General features: G+C 43.5%; 1 protein-coding gene across 1 annotated transcript; it reads right to left on the bottom strand.

Moving 5' to 3' along the window:
• Positions 1-611: 611 nt before the first annotated feature.
• On the bottom strand, positions 612-8,056 carry ATP5PO (ATP synthase peripheral stalk subunit OSCP). Its single transcript, XM_069548880.1, has 7 exons — positions 7,926-8,056; positions 6,512-6,562; positions 5,481-5,591; positions 3,184-3,313; positions 2,384-2,496; positions 1,078-1,164; positions 612-793 (listed from the first exon to the last, which is right to left on the bottom strand). Exons 1-7 carry the CDS (start codon positions 7,959-7,961, stop codon positions 680-682), a joined length of 642 nt encoding a protein of 213 aa, XP_069404981.1. The 5' UTR covers positions 7,962-8,056; the 3' UTR covers positions 612-679.
• Between the last annotated feature and the right edge of the window lie 2,229 nt (positions 8,057-10,285).

The raw sequence follows: 10,285 nt of genomic DNA, 5'->3' as shown, positions 1-10,285 counted from the left end.
GAATCTCTCTGGAAGCTTTTGTAGACATTACCGCCTCTAAACTTAGAATTACATGGAGAGTGGAGAGCAGGATGGATCACTTTCGGCTCGAGTCAGAACGCACAGGCTGGACATACGGACCTGTTATAATACTCGGGTGAGCACAAACCGGCCCTGTTTGGAGGGCTAAGCAGCCTGGGCACGTGGCGGGCACGTGGCCTTGGGGGCACAGCCCACATGCTGCAGAGGCTGTAAGCAGCACGAAGTGGCAGAGCAGGAGCAGTGGCTGGTGTTTGACCAGCATGGGCTGAGGCCACTTCCAGCTCTGACTTGAGATGAAACCAACAGCGAAAAACTCAAGAGATGACAACCTTAACTTCACCTGCAGGCTCAGCCCCTGCCCAGGCTCTGGACTCAGAGACAGAGGGGTGAGGTGAGATAGTGAAGCACTTAATAGTGCCTGCTATGAAGGCTGTTTTTTCCTAAGGGATATATAAGCTTCCAATTTCTAAGAATAATTGACAAAAACTAAATTTCAAAGGGCATTTTAACCTTTAAGGGGATCCTGAGAGAAAGAAATAAAAAATAAGGCTCCCTGTATTTCCCCTTTAAAAGACAATAAACATAGTACATCCTGTTCAGGAAGCATTTTATTGTCGCTCCAAGTTTAAGAATTCTCACTTTCAGAAAATCAACACTTTTACAGAATCTCCCGCATTGCTCTGCTCAGCTTCTGAATCTTGGTTTTTGCAGACATATCAACGTATTTCTCTCCAATACGGACGATCATTCCACCCATGATTGATGGATCAATCTAGGAAAGAAAATAGGTTGGAAATGTGAAAATACTCTATTTCACTAATGAAAAAGCAAGATAAAAAAAGTGCTCTGAAAAGTCTATGTGCTATGGAATTGTAACATGTAATAATTACATCTGGAAAAAGAAGCCAAATTGTGAATGGACTCAGTAATCATCTATATTGAAAATAAACAGAAAGGTTCTACTATAGGCAAAGTTTTACACAATCTGCTCTCCCTTTCCACTCCATTTTAAGTGCCAAACCCGAGGAAACGTACTGTACACAATTAAAAACCTACCTTAACTTCCAATTTCAAAACCTGGCCTTTACTCAGGAAGCTCTTCAGGACTGTTTTCAATTCAGTCAGAGTGGCTTCATCTAAAGGCTAGAAAAGGACCAAACATCCTTAAATTCAGATAAAGTAGGAGGAGAGAAAAATATCCCTCTGAGAACATTTCACCAAGACAGGCCGTGTGAATTCCTGTGTTCGGTATCTGGGGACCCATTCTGGAGTCACACCCCAAGAGTCACTCATCAGTGCTGGTCTCGGGCATGTGAAAGCCTGCCTCACAAGAGCACCATCGGTTATGCTCTTCTGGAGAGTTAAAATCTCTTAAGCACTAGAAACACTCATCTAGGTAAGATCAGGTGCTGCATACCCCAAGTAACTCAACCATGCTTGGTAGGTAACTAAGCCCAACAGACTGTTCTCCTACAATGAACTACAATGCAAAGAGAATACAATGGAAATACAATGTATTTCACTGTACACTGGACAACAATGAAACTAATTCCAGGGAGGTAGTGCCACTTAAGGAACATGGACTACTAGGAGACAGGACTGTGGTTCAAATCCCAGCTCCACCTTCTGTGACCTCCAGCAAGCAGCTTACTTTCCCTGGGCCTCGGTTTCCTCATTAGTAAAACAAGGGTAACAACACTTCTGCTTCACGCAGACCATTGACATTAAGAAAAAAATTTATAAAGTGCCCAGCACATTGTGTTTCAATAAATGGTGACTATTATTATACTCTACTTCAGCAAGTCCATAAGACCAATGGGACCCATTCGCCTTACACTCTCTGCTTCATCACCACAAAAGATTAACAGATTACATTTCAGTAAACTACTTAGCATCATGTTTAAAAAATACTTCAAACCTGTACTGGAATATAAACCAGTATTTCCTGACACATTTTAACCCAACCTACAGTCTTTATGAATAACTGCTGGTTAGGGAAGCACCAGGGAGACACCTGCCGGGCCTTGCAAAGCAGAGGTTCACAGAAGTGAAGTGAAGTTGCTCAGTCGTGTCCAACTCTTTGTGACCCCCATGGACTGTAGCCTATTAGGCTCCTCTGTCCATGGGATTTTCCAGGCCAGAGTACTGGAGCGGGGTGCCATGTTCACAGAAGCTGGTATAAATGAAGAGACCTCCCAACTGACAAGTCAGTTCAGTTCAGTTGCTCAGTTGTGTCTGACTCTCTGCAACCCCATGGACTGCAGCATGCCAGGCTCCCCGATTTCTTGATTTTAGCCTTTTTCTTTTTGTTCTACAAAATGGAAAGTCAAGACAAATGCAGTGGCAACAACTCATTACTTACAGACGCAGTGGTAACTGTGCATGGTACTTCTCCACGGTGGACACTCATCATGGTAGAAAATGCAGAAATCACCGCAGGGGTATTATTCAAGCGACCGTTTTCAGCAAGCAAATCTGGGAAAGTGAACGTTTTTCACTTAAGTCATAGTCAACAAGCAGTATATGCACCTCAAACGCAAACTGATGTGGCCTTAAAATACTATATTCAATGTCAGTTAAGGATGTGGCTGGAGAAGCTGCTGCAACCTGTTATGTAAAAAGAATATTCAATTTTTTTTTTAAAAAAAAGACTGCACCAACAAGGACTTAAATTTGTAAAGGGGTGTGTGTCTTAAATGAATCTGCAATAGATTTCTTCATCAGAGCTTGAAATCTGATTTTCAGGTTTATGCCACGAATCCCCAAATTAACATACTTATATTCACTACACATTTTCTTTGGATTCTGAGTGATCAAGGGATTTGAAAAACAATTAAAATGTACCAAAGAATGCAAATGTCTTTAAGGACAGAGACACAGCCACTGGCTATAAACCACTTTCTTGGTAGGAATCCCACTGGCCTCCTCCAAGGGGTGAAACTGCACTGAGACATTCCTGTATCTTAATACCCTTCAGACAGTACTCCCCCAACTATCCGTGCAAGCAACTCACTCGGGGAGCCAGTTAAGATGCAGATTCTGATTTAGCAGGTTGGGGCAATGAGATTCTACACTTCCAAAGGCTGGTGGTGTTCCTTGTCTAGGGATCACAGTTTCAGGAGCAGAATTTTTAGAGACTTCAATGAAAGAACTAATACTTACTGATCAGGTTGGACGTGAGAGGAGAGAATTTCTCCTTTGCTGTCATGTCATTTAGGCTTTTCACTTTAACTGAACGCTTTACATAGGGATTCATAAGAGAAGCAGCCATTTTGGGTTCCTTCAAGATTTGCTAAAAGGACCAAAAATAATTTCTTAGACTCTTTAGAACATAAATGATCCCAGCTGCTGTACACACACTTTCTGATGAATCATGTATTTCATGAATAAAATTAGGAAAGTTTAGTCAAATAAATTTTTGCCTTTAGGAATGCACCACAGATAATTTTACACAGGATACAGTATTTTGTGAAAATATTTAAGACCATTCTAATGAAGTTCATTTTTGCTTTTCAGGAGAGATAATTTTTAAAAAACTAAGCAGCCACGAGACTGGATCTGCGGCATATTGTAATTATCCACTGTGGGTATTACTCTGGTTTTTCCCCTGCTAAGAGGATGCCAGTGATGCCCACACACAACGCAGACCTAACAAGATGCACGGAGTGCAGGCGGCCCCTTGGCTTTTCCCTCAGGGGCCTCTCCCTCTAAGGCTGTTCCGGATTCCGGCCAGCTGCCCAGAGCTCGTGAAAATCAACCCAGCGCTGGGTGGGAACTATGGTGCTTCCAGGGAGGAACAACGGCCAAACAAATCAGAGTGCCACAACCACGAGAGAGACGACTGTCGCCGTCACACTACATCACAAACGTCAGGCCCGGGACCACGGGCAGCTTCCAGCAGTCTGCTCCCCTCAGCGTCAAGCCAGAGCTCCAGCAAACCAACCGCTGTTTCCACGTGGGTATCTCTTGGGCACACACCTCCACTAACCTTCCAATCAACCCTTCTCCTGGGCTCCTGGACAATTTCTGCCTCTGATCCTAGCTATGTGCCTACACTGCCATCTAATGTTATAACTTCAACTCGAGTGACCCCCCCCAAACAAGGTTTTCACATACAAACTGCTGGCTTATACAAATGACAGGCTTTCTGAAGTCGGAGCTATCCGGGTTTCAGGTCTCTAACCGCTTCTGCTGCGTCATCCACGGACCGTTAGCGACACCTTGGCAGCATCACCTTTTCCTCTTGGTGCAGAAAAATGGCTGATTTTGTTTCATAAAGAGTCTTAAGGTTGGCTCCTTTGTATGTCTCCACAGCTTAACGGACTTCAGTTTTAATTAAACCCCATTCTAAGGCCCACAAGCCTGGCACTGTCTCGCTTATGAACACCACAGGTTTAGGAGGGGTGTGTGCGACAGCAGAGGGCAGGAACCATCATCTCCCCAAAAGCCTGGGCGACCCTGAAGACTCCAGCTACCCCAGCCCAGAAGTATCTCCAAGTCAGGCTGCTGGGTCTGTGAGGATCCTAACAGGTACCAACGAAGACCGAGCGCACTGGATAACTGGACAGAGGGAGGGATTCAGAGCTAGAGTTACTGAGCATTAGGACAGAAGCTCCCACAAAAGCTCAAAATGAAACAATGCACAAAACGCCCAAGTATATTGCTCCATACAGCTGGTCTGTGAGGGCTTTCCCCCTTCTAAGACTAAAAACGCACAACAAACAAAAACAAACTCGGGGTGGCGACTAGAAAGTAAAAGAAGGGGAAGCGACAAAACCCGGAGCAACTTGTTAACTATTAGACGACCCAGGGAACCTGCAGTGGTGATTCTCCTATTTAAGCCACACTGCAGGCTTCTGTTAGTTCATGTACTCTTCATGTTTACAAAAATAAATAAAAATCAGCTTCCCCTGCAGTCTCCTGGGCTTCCTCCGTCAGTTCTGCTATCGTCCTGCACCTCGGGCACCTTTGCTAATGTGCTGTCCAGTGGGCTCTGCTCACTTTCCCTCACATCTTGGGAATAAAATAACAACTGATACTGAGGAAAAGACTTCAAAAGGAAAATAAATTCCCAGTAAAACAAGATCATAATATATCCTGAAGCCTATTTTGGAAATACCAAGTAATACAAGCATAAATTCTCAAGGTAATTTTTAACCCTCCTTTGAAATGGCAGTTGTTTCTTAAATTTTCTATTTTCACTGATTTTCTATTTCTTCTCTTGAGCCCCAAATCTCGGTTCCTATCATTAACATTCTTACATGTACCTATTATAAATAGGTTCAGAACAATTTTACCCAGTATTATAACTATCAACATGATTACGGGAAATGTCTTCTTTTCCTTTGTTTGCAATTCTTTTCCTCTTAGGATATACTTCATTAAGGATGCACAGTCAAAGATCTAAGGAAAACTATACAATGAGAACTTAATAAGTGATGAACAGGAAAGCTACTTACTCCTACTCGCAACAATTCCTTTTCTACTTGCTCCAGTTTATTCTGTTTAGATGCAGCAGAATAAAGAGCTGTGGCATAGCGACCTTCGATGCCATATATCTGAACAGGTGGCTTAAAAAAAAAACAATGGTGGAGTAAGGGAAAAAGAGAAAAGGAAAATCAGTTAAGACAATATCATGGTATCAAAAGCAGAAATATTTATAATTTTAAAATTATTATAAAATGCTACCCTGAATGACAATTCTCAAACCAATAAGGGATGTTTCCTTGGCCTTGTCACTCCATCTATGAGCTTTCAGTTCCTCTTCTTAAAATGAGGGGCTTAGAAAACATGGTGTCTAAAGTCCCTTTCCATTCTACGGAAAATTCAACCGTGCTAATTTTGAGATAAACAGGATTCCTTTGAATTCAGTAACTACTTAGTTCCAAGTTTAGGTGGTGTTAAACACGGATAGAAGGCAGTTTTGAACACGTTAGAGCTGGAAAACAGGTGTTTATGAGACACATACAAGCACGATTTTATACATTTCATAGCAATACTGCAAATTTCCCTTACATAAATGTTCAGTTTAATGGAGCCCTTTAGCAATTTACTAAGTGCCTGATGCTTGAATTATTTTTTACAGTGAATCACAGGCTTTTTACATTATCATCAATGTATGACTACATATGCTTAGTGGTACTGTGTGATTGTACTGGAAAAGCTTAGGTTTTTAATTAGCAAGATTTAGTTTCTGTCTCAAAGACTAAGCTGAATAACCCCTCCTCTTTTGTAAAATGGGAAGACTGGCTACCCCCTCACTGTTACTGTAAGAAATTCTCCAACTTAAAAGGTTTTTTCATGGGCCTTTTCCATGGCAGGCATTCAACACTCTTCTGTTCCCTAGCTCCCCCACTTCCCAGCATATCTGGGGACCACAAATCATGCAAAAAGATGTGTTAACTGTACAAAATCCACACCTAAATCTACGGTTGTCTGAAACCACATACATTTATTTGCTTTACAATTACAGAAAAATAAGCTGACATACCCTCACAAGCTTGGCAAACGGCCTGACCACAGATGTACTGAAGCATCGCACCTTGAACACAGAGAAAGACTGAATGAGATTACTGATAGTAAAAAAAAGTAAATGGTTCACTTCTTACGTTTCCTTATATCATCACACAGATTATATGAGGCTGAGCTGCTCTTCATCACCCAGGAGTAAATTTCCCCACTGAAGAGTCATTCCAGGCCGAGTGGGAAAACTGCCTTCCCACTATGAGGCTGGCACATGAGTATGGGAGAGGAAACACTAAATTTGAGAAAATGTTTAGTTGCTCAGTTGTGTGTGACTCTTCTGTGACCCCATGGACTGTAGCCCACCAGGCTCCTCTGTCCCTGGGATTTCCCCCCTGTGAGAATATTGGAGTGGGTAGGCATTCCCTTTTCCAGGGGATCTTCCCCACCCAGGGATGGAACCCATGTCTCCTGCATTGGCAGGCGGGTTCTTTACCACTGAGCTACCAGGGAAGCCCAAGTTTCAGGAAGTAAGTCTTAAAAACGAAACAAAACAAAAACTGACAAGATTTTTCAGCATTTATGTTACCACCGCGGAGCATGATTTCAGTAACAAGTGGGACGATTCCAGGCATTATCTGCGAGAGAGATACCTTAAGACTCCAAAAGGTATCTGAAGATGAATTCTCTGGCTACTCCAGCAGTTTTATGTGAGAACAGGCCCCAATATCTTGCCTACTAAGATACTAACCTTGACACTGTTAAAATGGTATCTTGTCTATCAACAGTTGGAATCTAGAGTTTAAAACGCACCCGCAAGGGTATAGGTCACCTTCAAATAATTCCAGAGTGTACTATACAGCTGAGCGGGTTAAAGGACTTTATATAACACCTAGGGAAAACTTACGGAAGGTGCAAGGTGTCATGATATATATACATAAAGCATCGTGAAATATGAAGAGCACAAGTTTGTCTGTGACTCTGTGGGTTCGAATCTCAGTTCTACCCCTTACTCAGTCAAAAACGAGTCATTTAAACTTTCCAACCTCATTTTCTTCATTAAAAACGTAAAACATGTTTTACAAATATCCTTTACTATTACTGTTGACCCAGTAATACTAGTAGTTGTTTAATCACAACGACAAAGATAGATCCCCCTTCTCCTGGGTCTCTCAACCAGCTCCTTCCCGGGGCAGTGCTCGGAGGACGGCAAGGTTAGAAACGAGCGTCCAGCGTCCACTGTGTCCCGCACGCATCCGGTGGAAAGGAGGGGTCGGGGGGAAACAGGGCCGCCCAGCGTCGCCCCCACTCTCCCGGCCGCACGACCTTGAATGGCCGCTACGCTCCCCAGGTGTGGCCTGGAACTGTGGGACTAGGGGCTCCAGTGCTGGTCACTCCAGGAGGGCTCTTCCCGCTGGCTTTCAGGACCTCCGTCCTCTCACCTGCTGAGACAGCCCGGACGCTGCTAGCGCGGCCATCTTCTCCTGGCGGCTGTAGGTCAAACCCGAGTCGGCGAGAGAGACCGAGAGCGCACGCGTGCGTCAGCGTAGCCGCTCAGCCTGCTGGGAAATGTAGGCGTAGGTCGTCAGGCCGCATGCGCGGGGATCTCCCTCAGGCTGGGAGTTGTAGTCCTCAGAAGCGAGTGGTCCTCAGAGCGGGTGGGGGTGGGGGCTAGAGGGCTCGGATAGCACCTGGAAAGGAGATTGTTGAGTTACCTCGTGGCCCCTAGTGTAGAATAGAGTTATTGCCCCTAGTTTTAACTTTCCATTTGGTTAAGTAGGGTGGCATTTGTTCTGTTTCACATTCATCACTAGCATAATTAGCATGTTTACTCTTTCTTCCTACCAGGCCAAAGTGTGTATCAAGTGCAGGTCCTTGCACTCTCTATATGCTGTATACGCAGCTTTGCGGCTCAGGCAGCGGACCCTACACGCCTAATACTTGGGCCGTGACTGCTCCTGCTGACAGCGATCCCCAGTCCACCCCATCTTCCTGAGTACAACATTGACCCCCTTGGTTTGTGCGGACGCCTGAGGTTCTGGTGATTAAATACTTCCTTCTGGGTAGGGCAGAGTAATTAGCTGAGGCTGCAGTCCGTGGGGTCGCTAGGAGTCAGACACGACTGAACGACTTCACTTTCATATTTCACTTTCATGCATTGGAGAAGGAAATGGCAACCCACTCCAGTGTTCTTGCCTGGAGAATCCCAGGGACGGAGGAGCCTGGTGGGCTGCCATCTCTGGGGTCGCACAGAGTCGGACACGACTGAAGAGACTCAGCAGCAGCAGCAGCAGCAGACCTAAAAGTAGAACTGGTGTTTGAGTAAAGTGTGACATTGAAACTGAGAACCCAACACTAGCTTTGGCTAGTTTCTCTGCATTCATAAAAACAACCTATTTTCAACCCATTTCCCCCATAAATAGAACACTATTTTTAAAATTAATTATTTTATTTGGAGGCTAATTACTTTAAAATATTGTGGTGGTTTTGCCCTACATTGACATGAGTCAGCCGTAGGTGTACGCGTGTCCCCCATCCCGATCGCCCCCTCCCGCCTCCCTCCCCATCCCATCCCTCTGGATTGTCCCGGCGCACTGGCTTCGAGTGCCCTGTTTCATGCATCGAACTTGAAGTGAAGTGAAGTCGCTCAGTCGTGTCCAACTCTGCGACCCCATGGACTGTAGCCCACCCGGCTCCTCCCTCCATGGGATTCTCCAGGCAAGAGTACTGGAGTGGGTTGCCATTTCCTTCTCCAGGGGATCTTCCAGACCCAGGGATCGAACCCAGGTCTCTCCAACTTGGACTGGTCATTTTTCTTTTCTGTAAGGAAGAGAGTTTGCAGTCGGAGCATGGTTGGAGTTTCCGGGTTGCAGTAATGGGGCCCTATGGTCAATTAAGGTGTTTTTCTGCTCAGGTTTATTATACTTATTATAATTATATATCTATTATATAATATATACTATGTTATATATTATTAAATATGAATTATATAGCTATTATAGTTATTATAATTATATAATTATTGTCATTAATTTACATTAAAAGTCCTTAATTTTAATGATGAGTGCAGTTTTCTCATCATTAGAAAAAACTTGTTAAAATGCAGAAAAGTAGAAGGCATGTGATTGCCCTCTTTTGGACCACCTGAGGGCAGCCATTGTCAATATTTTAGTGTGTTGTCTCCCATTATTTTTTCAGAGAGTAGCCTGAACTGCCCAGGCTAGAATCCCAGTCCTTTCACTGATCTTGACTCAATTATATAATTTCTCTGTGTTTCAGTGTTGTTATCTGTGAGTATTACTAATCTACCTTACAGGCTGTTAGGAAAAATGAACAAGATATAGAACAATTTTCTGACCGACTAGCACTCAATAATGCTCTTTCTTTTGCTTTTGTTTTTATCACATATACGGACTCACAATCTGTATAATTTAGTATCTTGCCTTTTTCCTTAATACAAGAAAAAAGTGTACTAAGTTATATATGATTCATAAATACATGCTTCCAGCAAGATATAATCGTATTTCTTATAAGATTTTCATAAACATAATTTTAATGTGCAGAGTCACCCATCAAGCGGATATTCTGTGATTCAATAACTTTTGAACATAATTCAGATGATTGCCTTCCCCCCCACCCCCGCCCTTTTAAAACAGTACTTCATCTCCTGAGCATCTTTAGACACAAACTTTTTTTTTTCTTCATACTTAGGATAACTTCCAAGTAGATTTCCAGAGATGGCACAACTTGGTGAGAGGGTATGAACACTTTAAAAGTCGTTGATGAGGGAATTTCCTCGTGG

Source organism: Ovis canadensis, chromosome 1 (assembly GCF_042477335.2).
Source record: "Ovis canadensis isolate MfBH-ARS-UI-01 breed Bighorn chromosome 1, ARS-UI_OviCan_v2, whole genome shotgun sequence".
NCBI lineage: Eukaryota > Metazoa > Chordata > Mammalia > Artiodactyla > Bovidae > Ovis > Ovis canadensis.
This window is presented reverse-complemented; position numbering and strand designations above follow the sequence as displayed.